The following is a 27565-nucleotide window of genomic DNA, read 5'->3' as shown; positions in this document are numbered from 1 at the left end:
TGACATCCTCTCGTCCCCACACCAACCACCCGAGGAGGGTGGGACCACGCTTCCCTCAGGAGCGGTGACTGCGGGGCAGGGACCCTAAGCCCTGGTCCTGCCGGCGGCGGGAAGGTGACTTGCGGAAGACGGGCTGCTTGTGACCTCAGTAAGGCAAGGTCCCCACCCTCTGGGCGCTCCCTGTCCAGCACACAGTAGGGCTCCAAGGGCTGGAGCTGGGGAGGTTTTCTCTCATCCCCTTTTAAGAACAGGCGACGTGGGGTTAGATAATAACAGAAAATAAAGTCCATGGACTCTGGTCTGTTTACTGTGGCTGGGTAATCACATGAATTTCACTGTTTAGTTACCAGTCTCCCCGCCCCCCAGGGCCTAAGACCCTTCCCCCGCCTCCTTACTCAACGCCCACCCCACCCCCAGGGCAGGACAGGGCTCTTTCTGTTTATTATTCTTAGTAGGAAAAAACAAAACCAAAACACAACAGCCAAGCTGGCTCTGAAACAGGGTTTCCTCCCCGGCTGTCCAGGGGCTGCCTCAGGACCCAGCCCGGGTGCACCCGGACCCCCGACCCCCACCGACACACCTGCCCCGCCACTGCCCAGACGAGGCGTCTTATTTTATTAGTCATTCATTTGCTTCCTTGGCAAGGGAAAGAAAAATACAAACCCATTGCAGGTACAGAGACGGGGTGAGTTCTCCCAAGCGCTTCCAGAAGGACCCCCGCCCTTTATCCAGCCAAGAAGGTGGCCCCTCGCACCTACGCAAACCCTGCCTCTGCAAGCCGAGTCTGTAGAAAGGTGTCTTTATTATAAGCGTCACATTGTGGGAGCAGGAAGGGACGGTGGGACGCGGAGGACCGTGGGCGGGGCAGGGGCCACGCACACCCGCCCGGAACTCCCCGGGTCGGGGGGCACGGCCGTGACGCTCAGGTGACCTGCAGCGGGGTCTCCAGCATCTCCATGAGGAAGGTGTCAATGGGCGTGTCCCCGATGAGCTTGAAGAAGAACAGGTGCTCCAGGCACTTGAGGCCGATCGACCGCAGGGCCGGCAGGCGGAGCAGCAGCTTGGCGAACCTGCGGGGGCACCCGGGGGGGCGGTCAGGGCGCGGCCAGACACGCGTGGCAGTGAGGACGGGGCCGTGGGGCGGGGTCCGTCCTCTGGGCCTTCCATGTGGAAGAGGGGACGCGGGAGCCGGAGAACCTAACCCTCGGGAGCGCTGGGCGCGGCTGGAGCTTTCTCCTAAAGGCGCCGTCAGTCCCCTGGCCTCCTGGGCAGCTTCTGATGAGGCGGGTTCAAGGAAGAAGTTTAATGCTGCCCAAAAGCACCTCTGTTTCTACGTTCACACCGCAGGGGACAAGGTAATATGAGAAAAACAGAACGGCCCAGCCCGGCAGGCAGGAGTCACCTCTCTGCGTGGAAACGTCGAAGGTCTCTGCTAGGCCCCGGCAACCTGCCCAAGTGCTGTTTGAAGCCTCCGAGCGCATCTGCCAGCGTCGCGGGCAGCGGAGAGGCCGCGGGCGAAGGGGCAGGAAGCCCCCCCACGAGGGGATTGTACGGAATTCGGCAAAGGAAGCAGCTTCTCTATGAAGTGCAAAGTTAGCCTACCTCTGGAAACAGTTCTTTTTACTCTAACAGCGCCAGTCGGGCCATTCGTGAACGGCTGGGCGTCCGGCGCTGCGGCCCTCTCTGCCGCGTGGCCTGGATCGCGGAGCTGAGATGGGGGCTCTGGGCATAAGCACACCATTCACAGTCCCAGCCCCGGGGTGCAGCCGCTGCTGTCCTCGCTCACGGGGAGGGGGGAGGGGCCTGCTGGGGGTGAGGGGACGCGTCTGTCCCCTCCTGAACAGGCTGCGCCTTTGCGACATGCATTCTGAAGAGTGTACACTGGGTGGCAGCATGCTACCGCCCAGAAACAGGCGCGCCCTGCCGCCAGGGGACCTCCCTGACATAGCTGCCCAGCCTCGGGGTGGTCACCTTGTGTCCACACCGAAGCGACACCCAGGGCCCCAGCCGCTGCACCCTGTCCCTGAGCTCCCAGGCTCTGCCCTGGGCCAGGAGGCAGCCCAGGCCCCCGCAGCCCCTCCGAGGGAAAACAAGTCCCCAAGTTTCTCAAGGGCGCGTCCTTGGGAACCAGCTCAGCACCAAGCCCAACGCTGTGACTAAACACGTCAGGACACACCCTCCGTGAAATTCTACAAAGCCCTGAAAACGGCCGTTCTGTAGGTTTCAGTACCCAGTCCTCAAAGGGCTGACGGGGGAAGGGCGTCCGCCAGGCTGCGCGATGGACACAAGATGCAAGATCCCGCTTCCCGGAGCCAGGGCCTGGGTGGCTTTCGGCTTGTCGTGGACGTAAAGTGCCATCCGGAAGCGACCCAGACCGCGCCCGCCGCCCCCACCGCCCACTACGGGCCCGGAGGACGGGGTGGCCGCCTCACCTGCCTGGCTGCTCCGGGTACTTCTGCTTGGTGTAGGTCTCCAGGGTGGCGTAAACCTTCTCCCGGAGCGTCTCCACCTCCGAGGGGTTGGACAGACCCTTGGCATCTGGAAAAGATGGCTGATCTCACCGCGGGGACACCAGCCACAGAGGCTGCCTCCGCCCAGGCCGGCCACCCCCCGCCGCAGGGTTCCCAGCCCCACGCTGGTCGGGGAGCAGCCACGAAACCCACAGCCGGCCCCTCGTGCCCCGTCAGTCCCAGAGCTCCTAGGCGCGAGCTCCGCCGCTGACTCCCAGGAGGAGAGTGTCAGCCCATCTGGGCGGTTCAGAAAGAGCGCCTTCGCGCGCACGCTTGCTACGTGCTGGGCACGGCGTGAGGGTGAGGTGGGCACAGGCTGGCAGGCTCCGTCCTGCGTCGGGAACCAGAGCCCCCGCCTCCGGGGGTGAGGCACGTGCCCAGAGGGCTTCATGGTCTCCCAGCCACAGCGCAGGGCGAAGCCACCCCCACTTGCTGAGCAGGTTCAGCCCGCGGGCCGGCTCCTCTTCCCGCCTGCCTCCCGGCCCCTTCTCAGGTCCTTTATGAATCTCCTGCTCCCCCCGCCCTCGCCCTGACTGCAGCCCTCCTCCCGCTTCCCCGCGGACCTTGCCCTGCTCCCGGGGCGGGGGAGGGGAGCAGCTCGCTCCCACCTGGTGCCCAGCCCTGCACACAGGTGTCCGCCACCACCAGCCCTGCCCTCTCAGCTCCGGGCTCATGGGGACCACGGCCTCCCGGACACCGGTCCTGGGAGTCTACCCCCAGCTCAGGCGGTAACGCCAAACACGGAGCCCGATTCCTACACACCCCATCGCGGCCCCACCTCTATAAACGGGAACCCCGTTTCCCCAGCTGCTCAGGGAAACAACGCAAAAGGCCCTGAGACATGCACCAGCATTTACCGCCTGTCTGCTTCCGCATCGGCGCACCTGCGTCTCATCCACCGGCAAATGCCCCGGCTTTGCCTAAAATTCCACGCACACCCGGACCACCTTTGACCCCCTCTCTCGGTTCTACCAGAGGCCACGGCCAGCTCAGGTCTCCCCAGTGGCCCCAGACACCCACTCCCACACACACTGAAGACATTTCACGATGGTGCTGGGTGGGGGGGCTGGGAGGAGCCGGCCCTCCGCCCTCCCCAGGCACCGTGTCCCCCGCCCTGTGTCGCGGTCTCGGCCGAGCTGGAGGACTGGAGGGTGTCGGCACGCTGGGGCTACCGCGGGGGCGGGGCCCGCGCGGTCACCTGGGTTGAACAGGACGATGGCCCGCAGGCACCCCAGCTCCGACTTGTCCATCCGCATGTCTTTCATTTTGGAGACCAGCTCTGTCAGGACTCTGCACAGGGAAGAGTAGCAGGCGGTGAGGCTGGCCCAGGCCGCGGGGACGCGCGAACGCGGCCCGCCCTCCCCGGGCGCCCGCTCGCTTCCAGACTGCGTGCCAGGCACGGGGGGCACGGAGAGGGACAAGCTGCGGCCCTGACCTCAGGGGTCACCACGTAAACGGAGGAACGGACTCGGACACAACACGCAGCAGCGCAACGGCAGCGACGGCCGCGAGCCAAGTCCGAGGGAACCCGGCGGGGGGCGGGGGGCGGGGCGCGCGGTGGACGCTGCGGCTGGCGAGGCAGCCCCGGGCGGTGGGAATGAGTAGGAACGCTGCAGACAAAGCAGGGGGAGGGCACCGCACGTCCAGGGACGCAGCCAGGGACAGCGCCCAGTGGCGGGGAGAAGCCTGCGGGCTCCGTGAGGAGGGCGGGGCCCGCGCAAGGCCTGGCTGGCGTCTGCGTGGGGCATGCGGGGGTGGGGGGAGGAGACAGCGGATGGACACGCACGTGGCCCTGAAAGACCGCTCGTGATGGCGCGGGGGAGGGGCCCGGGGGTCCCGGCCTTGGCCCTGGACAGAGACCGGCTTCCCCCGCGCCCCATCCTCGCATCCCGCGCCCCCCATCGCCGCGCCTTCCATTCATGCCCTCAAACCGCGAGGCTCCATCTTCCTTTGGCGACATTCAGGGCACGCGGTCCCGGGCTGGGCTGTCCCTGCCTGACCGGGGCTCCCGCTGCAGGGTCCCGCAGCACCTCGGCCTGGGCGCCGCAGCTCCGACCCCGGGGCCTCCTGCCCTCACTCCCCTGCCCCAGGGCACGTTGTGCAACGCCCCCTGTCAGCCCCACTTAGGAGGTCATGCCAACCACCCAGTCCCTCTCTGGAAACCACGGGGACAAGGGGTCCTCCCACCTCCCGGCCACCGCACCGTGACAGGCTCCACCTCATGGCTCAGCCTCTCTCTTGGCCCTGCCCCGTCCGCCAGGCCTGCGGTCTCCTCGGCCTCAGGCTCTGCCTCCAGCCCAGGGCGGCTGCGGAGTCTGCCCATCCCCCATGCCCCCGCACGCACGCCTGCGCACGCATGCACACGTGCACGCTGGAAGCAGGAGCGTCACCTGTCGAAGATGGAGCCCACGCCGGCGCTGTGGGCGCTGCTGCGGTGCACGTGCAAGCCCGTGGCCAAGAGGATGCCGTCCTGCACGGACACCGAGCGGTGGGAGAAGGAGGCGATCAGGAGCTCATTCCATCCTGCAGGGACGTGAAGGCAGCCGTGAGGGGCCCCGGTCACAGCCTTGCTCCACTGATAGCCGCCCCCGCAAAACAGAAGCAGGAGCAGAGGTCCGGGGAGAGTAAACGCTGGTTCTAGGCCACAGCGCTGACAAGTGAGGAAACAGGGGGAGCCTGGGGCCCCCTTGCGGCGGGACCGGGGGCGGGGGGGGGGGGGGGCGGGGCTCTGGCGTCCCCCACTGTCTCTCCAGTACAGCCCAGGTGGCAGCGTGATGACAAGGACTCTACTTCCTCCATCAATCAACAAATGTGGATTGAAGGTGCAGCAGGCAAGGGTCACCATGCCCGTGCCACACGGAGGAAGGGAACAGACCTTGCCATCTTCGCCCCACGACCGGACAACCTGGTTTTATTTCTTCAGCATTGTCTGGAGGCACCAGCACAGCGCCCCCAGCTGACGCCAGGCCCTCGCTCGTCATCTAACAGGGATGAGGGAGCGGGCTGGCTCAGTGACAGACAGGAGACGTGGCATGTGTCAACTGCACCGTGTCCCGGGAGTAGGAGCCAACGGAGAGTCGCCCGGTAGGGCGGGACCCCGGGAAGCACCTGGGACAAGCCTGCGGCCGCCCTGTCTAGCCTGTGATGCGGGACGTGCTCTCTATTCCAATTTCACGACGGTAATGAGGCTTCAGAGGGGCCTCCACCCAAAGGACCGAACAGTCTTTGCAAGTTAAACGCGGCAAAAATTCACGTGAGAAAAAGGGTCTCACCCCTCCGTTAACAAAAGGTGTTTCATTGGGGAATGAACGTGTCGGGGGGGCGGGGGGAGGGCGGCGTCCAAATTTAAGCGCCTGCAAATAACACAGAAATGAACAGCCCCGGAGAGTTACGGTTACCAGCAACGTGGCGCACAGCTGGGGCGGACGGCGGCCCCTTCGAGTTGCTCGCTTTAGGGCCCCCCAAGGGGCATTTCAAAAGGGCAGCCCAAGGGATGGCCCCAAGGAGAACCGGACCCCGACGCCCTTTACCTGCCCGCAGCAGAATGACCTGGTCCTCCAGGGTGAGGCCCGAGAAGTGCGGAATGCGCTTGGCCCACTCGACGAGGGTGAACAGCTGCTTATCGGCGGCGTGGCAGATGTTGGTGACGGGGTCATTGGTCTGGAGAGGGCGAAGCGATCCCTGGGATTCTGGCCCGCCCCACCGCCCGCCAGCCACCCCCACGAGAGAGCGGGCGGCTGGACACGGTCGAGACCACCTACCGAGTTCTCCATGCTCACGTCGCCGTAGGCGTCCGTCTTTGGTTCCACGGCGAGCTCCGCCTCCAGGATCCGCTCCACGGGCATGTCCTCGTGGCCCCCGCCGGCGCTCTCGGCCTCGCTCTCCGCCCGCTCCCGGCCCCTCTGCCTTTCTTCCTGCACAGCTGGGAGACGGAGGGACAGAGATGTCCAGAGACGTCAGGACAGCAGCGGGGAGGCGGGTCTTTCAAATACACAATCAAGTATCATCAACTACTGTCCCCATGCTGGACCTCCCATCCCCAAGGCGTATGTGCTTTATAGTTTGGACATTTTGACCCCCTTTGTCCACCGTGGCCACCGCCGGCCGCCTGCCCCGGGCGGCCACCCATCTCTTCTCGACTCTGAGCTTGGTTCACGCGGTTGTTTGTTTGAGGAGGGGTGTGGATTCCACATACAGGCGAGGTGGCTTGAGTTCAGGCTGCATTTTGAAAAATAGAATCCGATTGCAAAGAGGTAGAAATGAGCACTTCTCTGAGCGGAGCCTTTACCTTCATCTAATTCAGCGAATTTCAACCCATGGGCCGCAAACACAGGCACCCCCTGACCGTTTAGTCAGGGGCACGGAGCTCTTTGCCCTGAGACTGTCAAATAAAAAGATGCCAGCGGCCAGCACAACCATAGCCGTCCGGTGTGAATGGATCCAAATTAGACCTATTTTTTTTTATCAGATTGGCAAAAATATATATTTTTTGACGGGCCACAGAATTTTAGTAATTCGTTAGCTTATGTGTGCCGTGAGATGAAAGAGGCTGAAAATCTCTGCTTTGATGCCATCTCAGGCACTCACCAAGCCCTCCCCGACTGGGAGGAGGGAGCCGCTGCTGCCCCCTTTGCTCTGGGGACAAACCAACACACACTCGGGGTCTGCCAGGGCCCTGCTGGCTCCCCGCTCCGCCAGCCTCTCCCCGCGGAGCCCGCCTCGCAGGCGCGCGGAGCCCCGCGTGGGCCGCCCGCCTGCTCCCGCCGCTGTTGCTGGGCGAAGGCCGGGCGCGGCCGGGGCGCCTACCTTCCCGCTTCATGCCCATGCCCAGGCACTTCTGGTAGCGGCAGTACTGGCAGCGGTTCCGCTGGCGCTTGTCGATGAGGCAGTCCTTGTTGTCCCGGCAGGTGTACAGCAGGTCCTTGCGGATGGTCCGCTTGAAGAAGCCCTTGCAGCCCTCGCAGCTGTACACGCCGTAGTGCTTGCCTGCGCGGGGGAGGGGCGGGGGCACCGGCCGCTGTGGCACGCGTTCGCTTCTGCCGTCAAAGGCCCCCGCGCCGCCCCCCGCAGGGACCCTGGCGTGTCACCTGGGCAGGACGCTGGGCAGGACCCGACCCGCAGAGTGGGCGGCTGCCCCCGCGCCGGCCCCGGGGCCCCGCAAGGGCGCCCGAGTCCGAGCTCAGGTGCCGCTTTCATTTATTTTATCAAGCAACTCATGTATGCAGTTAAACAAAATGTCTGCTTCCGTTCGAGGCACAGGGATATTTGCTAAAAATACTTGTGCTCGTTGCATGTGATCTAGCAGAGAAAGACCCTCAGTTTCCCTAATAATTCCCCACAGTTGAGACCCAGGGACTTAGGAAGCCCTCCCTGCTTAAAACTATTATCCTTATGCCCCGGCTGGCACGCTCAGTGGATTGCGTGCCGGCCTGCAAACCAGAGGGTCGCCGGTTTGATTCCCAGTCAGGGCACAGGCCTGGGGTGTGGGCCAGGTCCCCAGTAGATGGTGCACGAGAGTAACCACACATCAGTGTTTCTCTCCCTCTCTTTCTCCCTCCCTACTCCTCTCTCTAAAAATAAATAAAATCTTTAAAAAAAAATTTGATCCTTGTCTGTAAACTATGAGCAGGCCTCCGATGAATTTTTTAAATGCTGTTCCCCATTAGAATAACAAATCGGTGCATGGCCTTGGTAGCGTAACATGACGTGCCATCTTGAGCTGTGACATGAAGCTCTGATGGGAGGTGGCTTTGCTGGGCCCAGAATCCCCTGTGACCTGTCTCAGCGCCCTTGTCACGGGTCGCACAGGTGCGGCTGGGACTTCTCCGGGCCGCCCCTGCCTGGGGCCGCGGGGAGCGGCTCCGCGCGCACCTGAGGACCTGTCCCCACAGATGGCGCAGATGTGTTTCACCAGAGACCCCGGGCTGGTGGACGGGTAGTTCATGTTCCCAATCCCGGGAAGCCCGGGTAAGGGCTTGATGTCTTCAGAGAGGCTGACACCGTTGACCACATTGAGCTGCAAGAGAAAAAAGGGCAATGAAGCCCGCAGCCCCCGAGGCCGAAAGCCACAGGGCGTCCGCAAGAGAACACGGGGTGCGTTTCAAGAAGTAGCTCCCGGGCAGAGAGCATCTGAGAGCTGCCCACGTGCGACACGGATTTGGGGAGGAAAAGGTGGGGCGGAAGACCTCAGCCCTTCCAGGCCGACGCCCAGCCTGACAGGCACCCCTCGCCCGCGTCTGTGCTTCCGCCGCGGGGACGCGGGCCTCCCGTCGGAGCTGGGAGTCCGCACAGGGCGGCGCGCTCAGGACAGGTCCTCGGTGCGCGTCCACGGGTCGGGCTAGTATCGACTTTGCTGCGGGAGGAGCCGCGGCCCAGGGGGCAAAAGGCGGACCGCCAACGCCGGGAGAGAACACGCGCATCCGCTCCTCTCGTCAACCGGCCGGGGCGCCTGGGCCGGAGTCCCCGGGGCAGGGGACGAGACGGTAAATGGTTTCAACGGGCCGCTGAGGATGGCGAGCCAACTGCCCGAACGCACCAGAAATGGGGCACAACGCCCCAGGTCGCGTGTTTGAAAGAACACCTGCTCTTCCCGCGAAACTATGAAGTCCGTGGAGCTGGAGACGGTCGCCTCTGTCTTCCCGGTGCCCGGCGCGGGCCCGGCCCCTGCTGGGGAGCCGGTGGTGTGGGCGCCGGAACACGTGAGCCTGTGGGCGCCCCCTCCGCACGCCCGCGGCTGTCACCCACCCCGCGTCCCCCAGCGGAGAAGCCGCTGCTAAGCGTTTTGGCCTCTCCCAGGGTGACAGGGTAACCGGATCCCACGGGCAGCCTTTCTGCGTCCCGTGGGTGCAGGCGCACCCTCTGGGCACCGTCAAGGGAGAGAGAGAGTCGGGAAGACCTGTCTCGCTCCCCAAAAGTGCACGGTCTTGCTGAGGATTCGGGACAGGCACCAACATCGACAACAGGCACGCGTGAACTCACGTAAAGGGGGCACAGGGTGCGTACGTGGCCGGCGGAGGCGGCTGGTGACTATCTGGGGGTCTAAGGGAAGTCCCCGACTTCTATATGGTCCCTGTGAATTGTGGGTCCTATCGCCTCATCAAACAACCATGATTCTCACACTGAACCAAAGGTGGGACGAAGGACTGATCGATAAAACATAAAATACGACAGAGCCTGAGTGAGCTTCCCTCTAAATTTAGTAGCTTCTCAAGTCACTAAGCAAGTGTTTATCGGGCCCAGGGGGTGGGCGGAGCTGCCACGAGGGGCGGAAAAGAAGGCTGAGGCCGCAGAGGCGGATGGGGGGCGGGGGGCGGGGCACCAGAGGTCTGGGCAGGGGACTGAGGCCCTTCACACTCCGCCTGGGGCAACAACGCAAGGAAAGCCAGGAGGGGAGACGCACAAGCTGTCACACCTGCCAGGTGCCCAGGCAGGTGCCTTCCAGGCCTAACAGGTGGGAGGTGCCCCCTGGGGCGTGGACCCCCGTCTTCACTCCTCCTTCACTGCGTTGTCTGTCCTCAGACCCTGGCGGCTGCCTGTCCCCGCCGCCCCCCGCCCCCACCCAGGAGCCCCGGGACAGCCCCTGTCCTCCCCTGCTCCCGAGTCCACGTGGTGCCGGGCGGGGGTCGGGGCACTGGGGCAGGTGTGGCCGCTCTCTTCCCCGGGGCCTCCCTGCGGCTTGGGGTCCTTGCGGCCTCCAAGCGGTAGGAGGGGGCCGAAGGCAGCCCCCAGAGTGCAAGCCCAGGAGCTGGCGGTCCCCGAGCTCCTCCCTCATCCCCCGCCGCTGGCCCTTCCCCTTGGAGGCAGCCGGCTGAAGGGAGGCTCCAGGCTCCAGGCTCCCTGAGGTTGGGATGAAAACACACGAGGCCCACGAGGCCGACAAGGCCAGGAGGAGCCTGGGCTGCTGGGTGCCTGGAGCCACTCGGAGCCCGAGCCCCCATCTGAGCTGCTCTCAGCCCAGACGATCCCCCCGAAGGCAGGTGGGTGGCCACTGGCGGCAGGAAGACCCTCCCTGTGCAGGAAACGGACGCCTCGCGGCACCTGGTTCCTCCAGCGAGGGCCTTGGAGGGTCCGTGTCCTGAGGAGGAAGGAGAGGCCCCTGGGAAGGAGGAGCCCCGGGTTCTGGCCCAGACCCGCCGCTCCCTCACCGGGCCGAGCCGGGCCGTAGCGGCCAGGCCACGTCACTGAGACTGCGTGTCCCGTCTGCAAGGAGGTCAGCGGTTTTCAGACTCAGAGTGTGAGGTGCAGGTGAGCGGGAGGCAGACGGAGAAGGTGTCGCCTCTCCGTCCCCTGGTTCTGCCAGAGCTGCTTTTATTTCACGTGTCTATTATTAGCCTTTCAGAGAGGATTTCGCTGGAAGAAAAGACCTTATGGCTTCCGTTTTCTTTTATCCTTAGACCGATGGCCTGTGCGGTCCAGCTTGACCGTTGCCTGTGTTACATCCATGCAAACACCTGAAGGACAGAGACTCGGTGACGGTCGCCACCTGGGCAGGAATGTCCGCAGAGAGCGCCCAGGCCAGGCGGCAAGGTCAGGAGGGGACAGAGGAGGGAGCCTGCCAGGGACACCCGGGCCTGCTCCAGGCCCCGCCGGCAGGCCCCGCGCAAGGACGCGCAGCCTCGCACACACAGCCACACGCCGCACACTCGCCTCACACACTCACACACGCACGCCCAGGAAACACGGCCCCGATCGTTTTGTCTGGAGCCGCATCAGCATCTGCCCAACCCCACACCTGGCGTGTTTGGAAACGGCCCGTCCGCTCCGCCGCTCCCCAGCGGGGCAGGCCTTACGGGTTTTCCACCCTCCAGAGCCAACGTCAGCAAAGTCTTGCCGCAGTGAACGTCTCTAGAAACTGCCAGCCCCGGGGACACGGTGGGCAATGACCACGTCGGTGTGTGATATACATCCCCTCGGTGCACGGACTATCACTGAGGTCTAATAAAATAATGCTAATTAATAACTTATTGCCATAGAGCGTTGTCGGAGCCTAAGAAGTGAGTCTGCAAGTCACTTTGACTTTCAGAAAAATCACGGCCGCGTTCCAGGGCAAAATGGGTTCCCCCCACCAGAGAGCGAGGACCTGAGAGATGCGGCGGTTGGCAAAGGGCGACACAGCCCCGTCCCAAAGAGTCGGCCCCGTCCCCTTCACTCCTCACGACCGAAGGTCCGACAAGAGGACAAAGAGCAGCCCAGACCACGAGTGACCGAGCTCGGGACGGGGGGCCTGCCTGCCGCGCCCTCGGGGGCTCCTCCCCGCCCCTCGCGCCACGCCATACGCACCCAGACCCTGGGCACGGCAGGGGCGGGGCCCCAGACAAGGCCCGCTCCGCGCACTCAGCCCGGGGCGTCCCGCACAGTTATCCTCACTGCTCAGGGTCTGACGCGCGTGGCCAGCCCAAGGGCACGCGTGTCCCGCGGCCCCTGGCTAACTGGGCCAAGGAGGCCCCAGCTGCCGTGCGGCTCCGGCGCCCCACCCACACGCGGCTGGTGCCTGAGGCCGCCGAGGCCCGGCGCGCTTGGCAGGCTGAGGGCGGCTCCCAGAGCCACACGTGGCCTCGGCCCCGCACCCAGCCCCACTGGCCAGGACCCGGCTTTGAGCTGACCTTCCAACCCCAATCCCTCTGCACAGACAGACGGTCCAGGAATAACAGCCACACTCACACGGCCACGAGACGGGTCGGCTGGCCAGCTCTGGCTCCGTGGGGCCGGAGCGCGGCGGCCATGAGCCGCAGTGGGGGGCAGGGCTTGCCCGCTCCCTGCCCACGGCCCAGCCCCTTCCGCCGCCCCACCCTGCTTGTCTGTTCAAGCAGACGGCTGCTGCTCTCTGAGACTCTGTCCCCCATCCATTTGGGTTTTGTCTGTTGTGCCTGCTCCACGGTCCCTGCCGTGACAGCACAGGCTTTGGCCTCGAAGCTGGTCCCGGTCCCAGGACAGGGTTGCAGGGCCCCCAAACCCCGAGGGCCGCACAAATTGGCGTCCGGGTGAACGAACTCCCTTCATCTGTCTGTCCCAGAACCTCCCCCCGTCCCCACCCCGTGCCTCTCTCTCTCTCACCCACGGGCGCTCACCCGTCCCCTGGAATCCACGGACACGCAGAAAAATGGGTCCACGAACCCTTGAGGGTCTCGCCCGCCGTGAAGGGTGCACCACGGGCCCTGCCAGTTACGGCGCTGAGAACGGCGTGGGTACGTGCCCGTCCCCACGGCTGTCCGGTCCCCCCCGCTCTGAGCGGCCGCCCACCCTCTTGGGTCCCACGACAGGGGCGTTCACCGGCCCCTTCTCTGTGGTCCCTGCGGTTCCACCCTACACCCTACAACAGCGTGTACAGCGCTGCCTGGCAGTTACCTGTGTGACGTTGCGTGTCCCCCACGTGACCCCCGGGGCGTTGACCCCCCCATCACACCCCCTGCACTGTTTCCGCAGAATCTCCCACGATGAGCACAGCCTCTCTCTGCCCGCCAACGCCGGCGCCAACCCAGCGGGTTCCGCGGTGGACACGAGAGGACCTGGCCTGAGCAGAGCCGCCTCCCCTGGGCAGAGCCACCCCAGCCACCGACACAGGGACGTGGGAGTGGGAGGGGAAATGGGCGTGCTTTTGCGGCCCGTGACAAATTGGGGATTGGTTATTACGCAGCGTCATCACAGCAAGAGCAGCCGACTACAAGCTGGCATCTCCCCGTGACGTTGCCAGAAGGGAGGGACAGGCACCAGGCCACCACCCCGGTGCCGTCTCCGCTCCGTGCACCTCCCCTCCTGAGGAACGCGACCTCGCTGCCACGCTGATGAACGTGAGAACCGCAGTCCCCTGCGCCCCAAGGCCTCCTGGGTCCTGCGGTGCTGCCCTGCCCGGGGAGGACCGCCTGATGGGAGGGACGCGGGGCGGACCGCGCTGGCAGGGCGCCTACCTGAGAGCTGGGCGGGGCCACCAGGTTGACGCCTGGAGGGGCCGCCAGTGCTCCTGAGGGCGGGCCCATGGCAGACGTGATCACGCGGTACGGAGAGCCCAGGGCGTTCAGGGGCGCCCCCACCGCGCTCAGCGTCCGCGGGGCGCTCCCGGGGGTGTCCGTGTGGCTGGGGTGGCCGTCCATGGGCTTCCCGCTGGCCAGGGCTGCCGACGGGCTCATGGACGAGGAGCCGGAGTGGCCGGGGGCACCTGCGGGGGGAGAGCAGAGGTGAGGGGGCTGGGGAGCACGGGCTGGCCCTGCGGGGACACGCACACCCCTCCCTGGGTTCCCTCCCTGTGCCCTGCCCTTCCCTCCAGCCGAGCCACGTGCTCACGCCCACAGCGAGGGGCCGGAGCGACGGGCAGCAGAGTGCCAGCCAGGGACGGGGCGGCCGCAGACGACACGCTCGCCGATGCGCTAGCTCTCGGTACCGCCCCCCGGAGCCCACCACCAGCTGCATCAGATCAGCAGGGCCGCGGGGGCACGGCCCGCAGGTCCCCAGGCCTGGCCACCGGGCCTGGGCCGGCCAGCCAGCCAGGGGAGAGGAGCCAATGCCAGCCCACGGAGACGGGGCGAGGACACAGGTGGGATGCCCCACCTCTTGTACCAACGCGCACGGTCACCGAGGCGCCGGGGACTGTCCCAGGTGCCGGGAGTCAGAGCCCGAGGGGACACAGCTCTGCCGCCGCCCCACCCGGCCTCCTCCAATCTGCTCCCCATCTCCGAGGTCCGTTTTTGTTCGGTTCCCTTCTTTAGATTCCGCACGTGAGTGAGGTCCTGCGGCACTGCCTCTCCCGGCCCACATCTCACTCAGCAGGGCCCCCCCCCCCCGTTCCGCCTGTGCTGTCGCCAACGGCCGGGGGCCCCGTCTCTCGGCTGAGTCCTCCTGCGCCGTATGCGTGCACCCCTGTGCCTCCACTCGCCCGTCGGGGGGCCCCGAGGGGGCTTCCCCGCCTTGGCTGCTGTGAATAATGCGGCCGGGAACAGGCGGTGCCGGTGTCTTTGTAGGTCAGCGTTTTCGCGGTGGGACTCTCCTGAAGCGTGCGCGCCCCACTGGGGTGCCGGCGTGGCGTTTCTCCTGAGCTCCTGTCCGCTCAGGGAAGGTCTAGCTGGGGAGAGGACAGCCGCTCCTGTCCCCCCAAAGCTTGGGGCCCTCTAGTCATTCTGCCTAGCGCGTTGCAGCTCCCAGGGACCCGTCTCATAAGTGGACAAACGCCCCTGTTCGAAGCCCACAGCTGAAGAGGAACCACATGCTACGGGTCCACGGAGATGGGACACGGGGACTCAGGCGAACATCAGACGCACACGACGCGGCCTGAAGAGCAACTGAGGGTCTCCACACGTTAACTCATTTTATCCTGTGGGGACCAGCTCAGCCTGCTCCAGGGAAAACTTAGGCTTGGTCTCCCCCTCCCCCCGTGCTGTGCCCAGGTCCGGGATGACGGGCCCCCGCCTCTGTTGTCTGGTGAGTTCGTAGTCATCCTTCAAGGCCTAGCTCAAGCGTCACCTCCTCCAGGAAGACTTCCCTGGTATTCCTGGCCTGGTTTAAGGTTTTCTTCCTGTTTTCTAAGTAACAGTCCGTTTACGTAAGTCTCTTCCAGGAAACTGGGGGGCGGGGGGTGGGGGGCGGCGTCTGGTTCTGTCTGCCCACTTCGAGCGCAGCGCCCAGCACTGCCCGGATCGCAAGCGGCAGAACCCAGATTCAAGCGCAGTCCGAAGCCCTCGCCCTCTCCTGCCTGCGCTGTCAAGAACAGCAGAGATGATGTGAAGAGCCCTCAGTCGCAGGGAAAAGATGACTCCGTTCTGAAGTGGCCTCGACCAGAAAGGCCTTGTGGACGGGGGAGCAGAGGGCAGCGCCCCCGCACCCGAGCCGGCAGAACCAGAGCCCTTCCCCGTCGGCGACGGACGGCAAAGAATAATTTTAGACTCTCCTGGGGCCCTGGACGGCGGTGACATTTACAGAGGCCCGTGTCTACCTCCAGACAGGTGACCTGATGGGGGAGGAGCCGTGATCCCTGCTGGGCCCGGCCCCGCCCCCCCGCAGCCACGCCCCCTGAGGGAACCGCTGTCCCTTCCTCCCGACTTTGCTGACACCCACCACGGGCCCTGCAGCCCTCCTTCCTTTCTGCTCCCGTGGGTCCCGGGGAGACCGGCCTGTCCTCCCTGTATCCCGGGGACGCCCCGTACAGGACACCAGACCGGAGCTGCAGGCCGGACGGGCCGGACTGTGCCCCGCACCCCCACGGGCCGGGGGCTGGTGAGGAGGCGAACGGCAAAGGGCGTTCATCGTTCCGTGTTCACGTTTAGCATGTCCCTCTGTTTATGGCAAGGGACTCGGCGTCCATGGCTGCAGGGAGTTCCCTTCTGAAAAATGGCTGTTCAAGTGTAAAGAAAAAGAGTAAATCGACCTAAGAGAAAGTTACACTCAACACGCAAGGACACTCATTATATAAAAATCATCAAATTGGTCTGTAAACCATGATATCTAAGAAACATCGACCAGCACAAATGTGTGTGTGTGTGTGTGTGTGTGTGTGTGTATACATGTATATGTGTGTGTATACACACACAGACTTTGGAGAACACACAAGGTGCTCCAAGACTAAAAGGAGAGGACGGGAGAGAGATTCGGAGGGTAAAGCACATTGCTTCCGTTATTCTGAATCGACTGGCAGAACCTGCTTTGGCTGCTCGTTGCGGGGCGGGGCGGGGCGCGGTGAGACAGAGAAACAGCGAGTCCGCGTTGGGTTTGCGGTGGCCTGCAACACCGCGGCTCCCTTCCTGCTGAGTCGGCGGCCCCGAAGAGGTGAGCCAGCTCATGGCCATGCTTTTGGAAACGAAAATTCGAAGGCACAGGCACCTTATACACAGGCCCTCTGGGTCTTTGGGTGTCCCGGGGACCCAGCTGTTCTGGGAACCTAATGGCTTTTCTTTTAGAAAAGGGACAAAGCAATGGCCTCGATGGCAAAGGTGTCTCTCGGTGGAAGACGCACCCGCTCCCCGGGGCAGATGCGAGGGCTTGCCTGACCGCCACGGGGCGCAGCTTCCCGCGTGCCCTCCTTGCCTCTCAGCCTCGTGGGAACCGCAGCCGGGACCTGAAGGCACCCTAAGTCTGCCAGAACCCTGGTTTCTGGCCCAAACCCGAAGTCTAGTTTTCTCTGCTGCTGCTTCTGGTCCCACTGCCTGGCTCTCCGAGGCTCGGCAGCGCCCCAGCCTCGCTGCTGCTGGGCACGCGCCCCCTCTGCCTCTCGTGCCCAGCCGGCCGCCCCTCCCCCACGTATTTTAGCTTCCTTGCTCAGGCACACTTTTTAGGAAACTAAGCCTCTCTGATGGAAAGGGCTGGGACCTCCCCCCGACCCCGCGCGTGCACACACATGCGCGCACACTACTTTTCCATGCTCCTGGTCTCCCCCTGCCCACCAGGAAGGCCCCCCGCCCTGTCTCGTGACCACAGAGACGGCAGGAGGTGACCGGCATCTACGAGGAGCAGGTGCGGGGGGCGGTCTGGGGTGGCCAGAGTCTGGCCCAGGCCCCCAGTCGTGAACTGGACTCCGTCAGGCCTCAGGCTCTCAGAATGTCACCAGGAACCAGGGCTACTGGGACGCTGCAGGGCGTATCCATAACCGCAGCTTCTGAAGTCCCCAAGGGCTTCGGGGCACTGAGGAAAGGTGAGGTTCTGAAGCCAAAATGCCGCAGGTGGGACTTGCACCTTGGACCGCGGTTTCCTGGCCCAGAAATGGAGATCCACGCGGCCTCGGGCCCAGTGGGAGCAGCCGTGGCCACTCACTGACCGTCGTAGGCCGCGGGGCCGGGGCGGGCCGGAATTCCAGGGCAGGCCAGGCACCCGAAGGACGCCGCCCGAGCCAGGCCACCAGGAAGGGCTCCGTTAGGGACGGTCTTTGCCTACACCGGTAGGGACGGGGACACTCCCTGTTTATCGTTTTGAATTTTCTGAATTGCTCTGTAAAGAGTCATAGCTCTGGGCCCCAAGTCTCCCTCCACCGTCCCAGCCACCCCGGCCTCTCCCCTCGGACCCCCAGGGCTCCTCAAAACCCAGAACGGCACCCAGAGGCCCTCCACACGGACTGCCGCTCCGCACGCCTGCTGCCCTGCTGGCCGCCACGGAGTTTCAATTCCCCTCCCCCGGCTGCAGACAACGATCACTGCGCCTGGAACGTGAGAGATGCTCCAAACATATCTGTCGACTACCCACGAATGGGCTCCTTTTATTGTATGTGCTAATTAATGTATGTAACCATATATAGAGTTCATCAATGGAAATCATTTGCATAAGAAATCTGTCTCTGATGTTTACGCAAACGAAAACCTCTGAAATCCCCGAATAAGGAATTGCATGTGTGTTGAAGGGGCACTTATTGAGAAAGACAAGCTGGGTACTTAGAACTACAGAAGTCGAACCAAGGTGAGGAAGTTGCTTAGCAACCTCAGCCTCAGCCAATAAAAACAAAATGTCACGCCTGGGCCTTTCTGATTGGCTGGAAGGGAGCAAATGGCCATGGCTGTTGGGCTGGGGCAGAGAGTTTGCAGTCCCATTAGCCACCCTGCTCAGGATGGAGACGATTAATACCCACCTACGGGGAAGGGGACAGAGGAAAACTTGCAGTTTCTAAGAGTTAGAGCGCCCCACCTGAAGTCTGGGAGCATCGCAGGTCCTCCCCCCCACCCCCCCACCCCCTCACGGCGGCACCCTCTCATCTCCTGCTGGCCCTACCCCCGGCTGTTCCTCCTGCCCTCAGGCACTCCGCCCCCTTGCCCTGCTTCGCCTGCAGCACTCAGACAGGCCGCTCCGCATGGTGGGTAAGCAGGGCCCGGCCACGTGAAGGCCCCCTCAAGCAGCCCCCTCCATGACAAATAGCAATAGCAACGACAGCAGCTAATGTTAGGTGAGCAATCGCCATGAGCCAGACACGGTTCTAAACTCTCTGCACACATGGGTGCGTTTCATACCCACAAATGTGAGGCTGGGACTCTTCTTCCTCCTCAACAAACGCAAAAACTGGGGGACAGAGGAATAAACGGCTCGCTCGAGGGAACCTGCCGGCCAGGGATACAGAGGGCAGAGGCGGTTCCAACCCCAGCCCTGCCGAACCCTTCTTTTTAAATCTGTAGAAGACATTTCTTTGGAGGAGCTGAAACCTGGACAAAGAAGGTTGAGCTCTTTAGAAAAAGCCTACACAAAATTGTGCTGTTTCTTCCTGATACATTAACAACCTAGAAATAAAAAGGGAAAAACTTTCAGAACCACTTTGCTCCAGTTTGTCTGTCATTTTGTGACTCAAAATACCCTGTCCTATGCGGCTGAAGCAGCAAACTTCACTAAAATTAGAAAAAGAAACAAGTAGTTCCAAAATATGCAAAAACACAAAACAAAACACCCGAAGCGGTAGTTTTCTTGATACATACACAGTAACTATAAAACATTTTTCATTTAGAAAAAGAGGAATTTTTTTTTTTAATTTTTGTATTTCTCAAAAGACAAGTGGAAATTCCCTTTGAAGACCCCAGGGAATTGAAGGCCTCAGGCCACCTCCACACTCACCGCCACGGAGAGGACTGGCCGGCTCGGCCACCTCCCTCCTGAGGCACCTACCGATCTCGGTCCCCTCCTGCCCTTCCCAGCCAGCGGGGCCCCTCTGTGGATTTCCACTCCGGCGCTTTCCGACCGGGCCCCTCACGGTTGAGCCCCAGCTTTGGTTCCCTCCTCAGGGCCCCCGCCCCGCTCCATCCGCAGGAGCCAGGGCGTGGCAACACGCATCTCAACATTTGAATCGCTCTCTGCATTTCCAGGAGCACCTTCGCCGCACACAGAGCTGCCCGGCTGCCCTGAGCTGGGATGGGAGGCTGGTCCAGCCTCCAATCTCCACACATGCACCCAGGTGGACACAGGGGTCCAACATGCAGTAGTACCAGGGCATGGGGAGTGGGGTGCGGGCCGCTTCCTTGAAAGGGGAGCCTCTCGCTGGAACGCGATGGAGGGGAGACGCCCCTCCTGACCAGGGCTCCGCCCCTAGGCCTCCTGCGGACCAGCAGGAAGCAGAGAGGCAGCCACGCGGGCTGACCCCCAGTGCGCAGCCCCAGCCACCGGAGGCGGTTGCTTCCTCAAGTGCTGGGAAGAGGGGGTGGGGGCAGCCCCTCTCTCTCCCGCTCCTCACCGCCCCTCCCCGAAAACCTGGAATGATGGAGGAGTGAAAAGCAGGCAAAGATTGATAATCAGCCTCATTATCACCAGCATTATATGTAATTAGAGCAAAACCTCACTCATTTGGATCAACGGAGAGAAAAATCCGTCGAAATCTGTGACAAGTTGGCAGATCACTTTTAAATTACGATTTTATTACTTCTGAGTAACACATGTGAGTGCAGAGTTTGTGTTTCAAGGACCCAGAGCTGATGGTTATGAAGTGGGGATTTTATAAAATCGGCTCTAAAAGGCTCTTTTGTAATTAACACCCCGTTAATATGCTAATGACGTTCCTACTATGCTTTTTAAACTGCTTGCAAACAGATGCAATTTAAATAGGCCCAACACTTCCACCGTCTTCTTTGCCAAACCAACCTTTTGGGAGTTTTATTTTATTTTATTTTATTTTTTTGGGTGAACGAGCAAATACAAACTAGTTCATACTTTTGACGATTTAATCACCATTCCGAGTGAATTACGTCATACATTAATAAGGCCATATTGCTTTGGGTTAGACACCAGGCTCTTTGGGATTTGAAGAACCACCTCATGTTATAGAAGAGATAACAGTCCCAGGGAGGTGGCCGACTTGCTCAAGGCCACACAGGACGAAAACCTGAGGTCTTCCCGCTCCCAAGTTCAAGCTCATTTCAGCCGCACAGTACCGCCTGCCATTCACCCGGCTCCTTATCAGTCACCCGGTTCAGTCAAAAAACATTTATTGAGCACTTACTACGTGCCAGGTCCGTGCTGGGCACTGTGGACGTGGCGGTCCCTGCTGAAGGCCATGGTCAGTTCCTTCAAACACCGCACTGGCTCGGAGCGGTCAGCCCGTCCGGGGTTACCCCCGCTGCATTCGGAGGCTGAGGTCCCGCATGGTAGAGCGGCCTTCCCCGGGCTTTGCTGTGAATTATCCCAGGTCTGGATTCCAAGTCGAGTTCGGCACAACGACCGTCAACGTTTCTGCATGCGACTCTCGCATTTTGCTTGCACCCCACCCGCCCCCACCCAGAGCCCAGTTACAAACCTCGCTGGTCCAGGTGGGTATGATGCCGTCCCTAACACAGGAGAGGCACGGGGTGGACAGAGGGCGCCCCTAACGGGAAGAAGCCCTGTCCCTTTAAACCAGTTTCAAACACTGTGCAGCACGCAGCAGCCGGTCTTTCAAGACAAACGCTGGCGGGCGTTTCAGGCATGTGCTGAGGGTGCCCCCCCTTGCTCCTGGGGCCCCTGAACACCCACCGTGTCTGCACGCAGCCCCTGATTCCAAGACCTCCCTCCCCTTCCCTGTCTCTCTGGACTTGGTGGCCAGGTGTCCTCCCCAGAGCCCCTGAACAGGGACTGTCCCCTAAAGACTGCCCTCATCTTAAAATATAAGGGAGGCAGCCCTGGCCAGGCAGCTGGGCTAGAGCATCACCCCACTGTGCCAAGGTTGCAGGTTCAATCCCGCATCAGGCCATGTGCAAGAATCAGCCGATGGATGCATAGATGAGTGGAACAACAAATCGATGTGCCTCTCTCTTTTGCTCTCTCTCTCCTCCCCCTAAAATCAATAAATTAACACCTATACAGGGACCAACGTCTGTTTGCTGCAACACTTGCCATGGGGTAACGCACGCAACATCATTCGGTCCCAGGCCAAGGCCTACGTTCCGCACGCCCATTCCCCCAAGCTGCGCCCCCAGAGACCTTTCCAGAAGAACTGATCTCCAGACGTTCTGCAGACTTCAGACCTTGTAACGAGTTTACAGCTCCCTTCTGGGCCTCTGACCCCACGCCCCACTGTGTGCCGAACGGCTGATCGACGGCTGATCGACGGGCACCCATTCCCCTGCCGGTGACCTTTAACCCTTGCTCTGCTCCCTGCATTCCCGGGGCTGAGAACGCACAGGCACCATGAGCCCCAGCCCCTGCAAGAGCCCGCTCCCCCAGGACACTAGTGACAGGGAAAAGGAGGGACAGGAGATGTCGCCTCAAGGAAGAGCACACCGGCACGCAGCCCGGAAGACACAGCTCCACGCTTTTCTTGAGGCGCGGTCTCTGCCGCCTCTCAGACTTCTTGCAAGTGGTTCTGGAATCAGAGGCCACAAGCCTTTCCATTAGTGAAGTTCCAACGCGGGATCCTGAAGCCCCGGCTGGAGCCTGAGTTGAGCTTGAACTAGAAGCTCTTACTGTCTCGGCCCCTCGCTCACCCGCCAAGCCCCCCTCTGACAAAGGCGCCGAGGTGTCCCGCAGCTTCCCGTCACGGCGCGCGCTCTTCCAGATCTCAGGAGCGAAGGGGACGAGTTACAAACGGCGTTTTCGGCAACTGCTGCGGATCCCCCGCCTCAGCCTCTGCTCCTAGTTGCCTCTCCGAGGGCGAGGGCGCAGCCCAGCGCTTGAGGGCCGACAGCCCCCGCCCCCTCCGTCCCGTAGGAAGAACGTACTGACAAAATTCTAGCTCGATTTAGTATCATGGTCTCTAAATTTCCCTGAATGGGAAAGGGAACTAACCTGACTGTGTGTTTATCATTTTCCAGGCTTTGTTTTACTGAATCCCTGCCCTGCGCAGAGTTAACCCCGACCCCGTTCGGTGGGTGCGGAGCTATTTCACCTAAGGGTGGAAGGAAGCCGCCTGCAGCTCGGACCCCCTCCTCTGCCTCCGCCCCAGGCGGCCCGTGGGGGGCTGGGGGGCCCAGCTGGAAGACCACAAATAGCCACCAGTCCTGGGCAAGCCGCACCGGTCTCCCACGTGTCCTCCTCTGTACCTGAGGGGTCAGGTGACCCGCAGGTCCCTGTCTAGCTGTGAAGATCCAGCTCAGCGACAGGGAAAAGCCAGGGATGAGCCAGCACCGGGGAACACTGTGAACCGGAGGAAAATCAGAAGCGGTAATAAACTTCTCCAGAGCGATCCCCTGGGGGCTGGCACACTGCCCGGAGGCGGCTGGCCCTGCGCCCGAGGTGGCGCGGTGTCATGCGCCGGCCACGGCAGCCCTCGCACCGGGACAGACCCGAGCACGGAGCCTGGGCCCCGCAGCCGGCGAAGGCCGGGACGCTTCCTCTCCGGCTCCGTGGAGAAAACGTTCACCAACCCCTGCCCGCGAAGGCAACACGGGCTCTCGTGTGTTAGAATACAGCGGGGTCCGCCAGGGAAAGTCGGCCTGTGTTTATGGGGACCCCGGAGGCCCCAGTCGCCTGACCCCAGCCAGTGAGTTCATTCTTTGGCTGCAATTATTCATGTCCAAGAGAGGAGAGAGCGTGATGGCCCCGGCGTGAGCCGGGGCGGGTGGCATGGAGCAGGAACGTCCCTGCGGCTGGGCACCGCCGGGGAAGGGCGCGGTGGGGACAACAGCACCCCCCCTCCCGGGGTCCTGGAGGAGACTGAGGGGGCGCCCGGTCGCAGGCGCCTGGCAGACACGGGCCGCTGCTTCCGCTCTGTGCGCAGCGCCGCAGTCAGACGCACTGGGGTGCCCCCGGCGAGGGCTGCGCAGGCCCGGGCGTCCTGGAGACAAATGGCGCCCCCTGGGCCTCCGCGCCTCCTCCTTTCCCTCAAGGAAGAAGGGCCAGGTTCCTCAGGGAGCCCGGGACGTCCCGGCCCCCGTCCGGGGGCTGAGTCTCCGCGGACACACGAGGACACACAGCGCGAGGGGCAGGGAGGGGCGGGGAGTCCTTCTCCCCCACTTGCCGCTCAGCTCTCTGTCTCCCGGTAAGACTGTAAATATTCCAGAAAGCAGTTTATGCTAAATGTGTTCCTTCCTAGATCCCATGCTCCTCCCTACGGGAGCCTCATCGCTGGCCACGTGCATGACAGGGGGCCCTCTCAGCCACCCACACGTGTGCAGAGAGGGAGACATGTCGTGGCAGGCAGACACGTGCACACACGTGCACACCACACTCGTGCACACACGTTCATGCGCCCACGCCACACACACACACCCCCATCTTATTGCCCCCACACACACACAAGCGCCTCCAACCCGACTCCCCTGTGTCCTTTCTCAGGTGCAAAGGGACTATCCCACAGATGGTCAGGGGCACATCGGGCCCCCAGAAGCCACCCGTGAACTCTCCAGGGCTCGCTGCAACCCCCGAGTGACCGCTGAGCAGCCCTGTTTTTCTCCTCCAAGGACAGGCCGCAGGTCTGCAGCGGCGGGCAGGGCTGAAGCGGAAGCGCCCGACCCCCCGGTGGGCCGCCTGAGCGGCCAGAGCGAGGCTGAGGCCCAGAGGGGCCACGAGGCGCAGCCCAGCGGAGCAGCTTTGCAGCCGGGCGTCAGCTTCCAGCGTGTGGCTGTGCCTCGCCGCAGCTCCGGGGCCTTCGCCGCCGGCGCCCCCAGCAGGGCCTCCGCACTGTCCTCGGCAGGAGGGCCGGGCCATGGCCGCGCCAGCACCGGTGCCCACAAGGGGCTGCCAGGAGTTTTACACGAGTCGAGCTGGGCAAGGGCCCGCAGGGGCGGCCTCCCCTCTCCCCGCAGCCTCCTGGCCTCGGGGATTAGCGCACGGTCCCACGGCCGCACGGTCCCACGCCGCACGGGGATTAAGGGCTCTGTTTGCCGTCTTCTGAGAGGTGACAACTGGCTCAGCCGGGCTAACAGATCTCTTCCTGGGCAGCTGGGAAAGCCAGGGCCTGGCAGAGAAGACAAGGGCTCTCGCCTTGTCACAGGGCAGGGCCACAGCGGGGACAGTGGGCCCTTTGCGGGGCCACTGCCACCCAGCCGGTCACCGCCCTGTGGCCAGCCTGACCCGCGTCCTGTTCACTGAGGGCCTGATGGTCTGACAGCTGGGGGTGAGCTCAGCCCGGACAGGACTCCCAGGTGTCACCTCCCGAGGGCGACGCTGCGTCCCCAGAGCCCCTGAGGTGCCGCCTGCCAACAGGTGAAGGGCGGCGGGGACACGCCCAGTGGGTCCCTGAGCGCCGCCCCACCCGGCGCACAGGGCACAGGCAGTGAGAAGCGGCAGGTGACACAGTCTCCGACCCTGAGGTGTGTGGGCGTGTCCCTGTGGGCGGGCCCTCCCGCCTCCCACGGCGGCCCGCGCACAGACCTCCGAAAAAGCGCGGCGCCGTCTCTGTCCACGGGCTCAGCACCTGGGCAGCCTCCTGCCTGGCAGGGCGGGCACCGCAAACAGCCACAGAACGAAGCGACCGCCCTCCCTCCCACCGGCGAGCAGGCGAAGCCGCCCTGGGGACCGGAACCGACCTGGACGCGCCCTCCCTCCTCTCTGCCGACAGGCTTCCCTCTAGGCCGCCTCTCATCCCAGCCGGACCCCGGGCTCCCCAGCGAACACAGCCTAGACCCGCAAGGCTTGCGGGCCCTCACGGGTTTCACTTCATCTCCCCAGATTCCTAATTCCCCCTTCCGCAGGGAGGTTTGGTTTTAACATTAATTTGCATGTCAGAACTGAAGTAAAAGGGAGGGAGTGAATGTATTAACTTTGTTTTTAATCTAGTACCCAATGTATGGACGACGCTCCAGGAGCTGCTTTTTCAGGCGTTAGCACATTTAGTGTTTACAACAACAGGGCTTAGTTATAAATTCTATTTTACAGATGAAGACACTGGGGCTCAGAGAGGTCCAGCCGCCTTCCTAAGGTCGCACAGCTGGTCGGTGAAAAACTAGGAACCAGACCGCGTCCCTCCCTCCTCCCTCTCTCCTCCCTCCCTCTTTCTTCCTTCTTCCTGTCACGCTCTGGCCACTATACCAGGTTCAAGGGATACTAGGGTCAGGCTGAGTCAGGGGCTTTCTGGAAGGGCCTGCCCCTCCCTCCCGCCCCCGTGGGCTGGTCCCTGCTGCCCCTGGGAGCCCGGTTTCCACGTCTGCACAGGGAGAGGTCTGGCCTGCTCTTCGACGCCCCGGGGAGCCAGCATTCCAAGACGCCGTCCAGCAGCGCCCCGGAATTTTGGACCAGACCTCAGCTCTCTCCCCAGGGCCCTGCCCCTTCAAGCGCCTTCTTCGCTGCAGCTGTCACAGGGGGTCGGTCTCCTTGGCATTCAAGGAGCCAAGGCCGCCCAGACCTCGGGGCCTCGAGAAGCTCAGGGCTAAGCCTCTTCTTCAGGCACCTGAACTCGGAAGGCAAAGGGCAAAGGGCTGTGAGTGGGGCCAAGAAGGGAGCTGAGGAGGCTTTTCACCCGCAGGAACTGGCTGCCCGGCCGTGAGCTGGAGATCAGATGTCCAGCTCCCAGCGCCGGCCACCACGCTCACCAGGCAGTGTCACAAGACCGGCCCCATCGCCTGAACCTTACCGCTTCCAGGAACACGGCCCCACACCCCCACGTCCCAGCGGCAACCTGCATGGCATTTCCGTGGGCCGTCTGTGGGCTGAGCCCCCTGACCCAAGTGGCAGAGGCCGCGTCTCAGTCACCCCTGGCCCCGGGGCCTAACCCCGTGCTTGGCTCGCCGCCACGCCCCCGTGCCCCTGATGAACGAGCAAGGCCCCTGGCTTCACGCCCCCCCCCCCGCACCCCCCCTCCGCAGGACCACACCACCCCGAGCGTGGCCTCCGCGGCTCACAGCTTGTCCTGCGCCGCAGGGCAGCCGGGCGCCGCTCCGAGTCTGCAGACCGACAGCCGTCTCTCCGCACGGGAGGTCGAGTGAGCAGGGACTTTTCCGTTCTCAAAACTTGACAAGAATTTCTGCTTTGCCCTGCCTGCCAGCACCGCAGGGCAGGGCAGGAACCACAGGGCTCCCAGGAGCACCAGCTGCCCGGGGAGAGGCCGGCCGCTCCACTGCTGGCTGGGCGGCGGCCACCGAATCCGGGGGGCCTGGGGCGAGGGCAGCCCCCGCGGGTGTGAGCGACCCACCGCCTTGCACAGCTCGGGAGGGATCGTCCGCCAGCCCCGGCCCTCCCGGGAGAGGAGGCAGTGACCCCTGCCGCCGCGGAATCGGGACGGCGGGGAGGGGACAGGGGCTATTAGCAAATCAAAAGGGAAGCCAACAGGAAGGAAAGCAAGGTGGCAAATGAAAGCGCTACGTTTGCTTTTTAAAAAGCCCACTTATGGGGAAATCTGCTTCTGAATACCACAAGCACGCCCTCCTCGGGGCGCGTCCATCCGGGGACCCTGCCCGAGGCAAACGCCCCCGCTGCCCTCTCCTCTCCGCGGGCCGGCGGTCGGCAGTCCCAGTCATTCCCCTGTAACGCCGCACTTCTCCTACCCACACGGACTCGCTGGCTGCAGCAACGCCTGGTCCCAGCTCCGCGCAGGTGTTCGCACGCTCGCCGCGTGCCCCCCATCCCCTCCTGCGCTCTCCCCCCGTGATGTGCGAGCGGACCGTCTCCTACGGCCGCCTGTCCCCTCTCCCCCGCACCCGCGCCCTGCACACACAGGTACACACGCAGGTTCGCTGCTAATCCCGTTAGCTGTGCCCCGTGCCCTCTGCCCCCACAGGGGGTCCAGTTGGCGCCACACTCACCGCCGAAGCCGGTGGGGAACTTCACGAAGTGAGAATAATTCCCGTACATGTTGACTCTTCAGTTCATCGTCCTCGCCCGTGTCTCCTGGAGATCGCAGCCCCAGCCCCAGGCACAGCCCCCGCCCTTCAACGCGGGCGACCGAGAGTGGTCATCGCCGCCCCGCAGCCAGGAGCTCGGGCTGGGCCAGCCCTCCCGGATGAGCCAGGAATCCGCCTCTAGCTCGGGGCAGCCACATAGCGCGCTGGAGCCGGCGACCGCGGCAGCTGGTGCCTGTCAGTAATCACGCATAATGCCGCCGCCGCCGCCGCCGCCGCCACCGCCGCTGCCGCCGCCGCCTGGGATCCTGTTGCTAGTTTGATTAACTCGGGGCTGGGCTGCTGCGTGCGACTCTTCCAGCTCCCTGCACGTCCCAGAGGTCCCTGCCGGTCGCAGGCTCTATTATCTGGGAAGCCGATCGATGTGTGACCGCCCCGCTGTAGGTCAGGAGAGGGGGGAGGCGGCAGCGGATGGAAGGCCCTTTAGGT

At 63.3% G+C, this 27565-nt stretch overlaps 1 protein-coding gene across 1 annotated transcript; it reads right to left on the bottom strand.

Moving 5' to 3' along the window:
* Nucleotides 1–789: 789 nt before the first annotated feature.
* Nucleotides 790–27296, bottom strand: RXRG (retinoid X receptor gamma). Its single transcript, XM_054587830.1, has 10 exons — nucleotides 27041–27296; nucleotides 13415–13662; nucleotides 8382–8526; nucleotides 7317–7496; nucleotides 6272–6432; nucleotides 6041–6170; nucleotides 4901–5033; nucleotides 3709–3800; nucleotides 2433–2538; nucleotides 790–1070 (listed from the first exon to the last, which is right to left on the bottom strand). The coding sequence occupies exons 1-10, from the start codon at nucleotides 27087–27089 to the stop codon at nucleotides 923–925; spliced, it is 1392 nt and encodes a 463-aa protein (XP_054443805.1). The 5' UTR covers nucleotides 27090–27296; the 3' UTR covers nucleotides 790–922.
* Nucleotides 27297–27565: the final 269 nt, after the last annotated feature.

Source organism: Pteronotus mesoamericanus, unplaced genomic scaffold, assembly GCF_021234165.1.
Source record: "Pteronotus mesoamericanus isolate MK-2021 breed Mesoamerican mustached bat unplaced genomic scaffold, CSHL_Meso_final scaffold_1186, whole genome shotgun sequence".
In the NCBI taxonomy this organism is placed as follows: domain Eukaryota; kingdom Metazoa; phylum Chordata; class Mammalia; order Chiroptera; family Mormoopidae; genus Pteronotus; species Pteronotus mesoamericanus.
The sequence above is the reverse complement of the archived record's forward strand: the minus strand, read 5'-3'. Positions and strand labels throughout refer to the sequence as shown.

Excerpts from the sequence above, each read along its gene's own strand:
- RXRG (XM_054587830.1), bottom strand. The coding sequence starts at position 27,089 with ATGTACGGGAATTATTCTCACTTCGTGAAGTTCCCCACCGGCTTCGGC. Across the intron at positions 5,034-6,040 it reads GGTCATTCTGCTGCGGGCAG|GATGGAATGAGCTCCTGATC; the intron begins GTAAAGGGCGTC and ends ACGTCCCTGCAG. Across the intron at positions 3,801-4,900 it reads GTGGGCTCCATCTTCGACAG|AGTCCTGACAGAGCTGGTCT; the intron begins GTGACGCTCCTG and ends TTCCCTGTGCAG.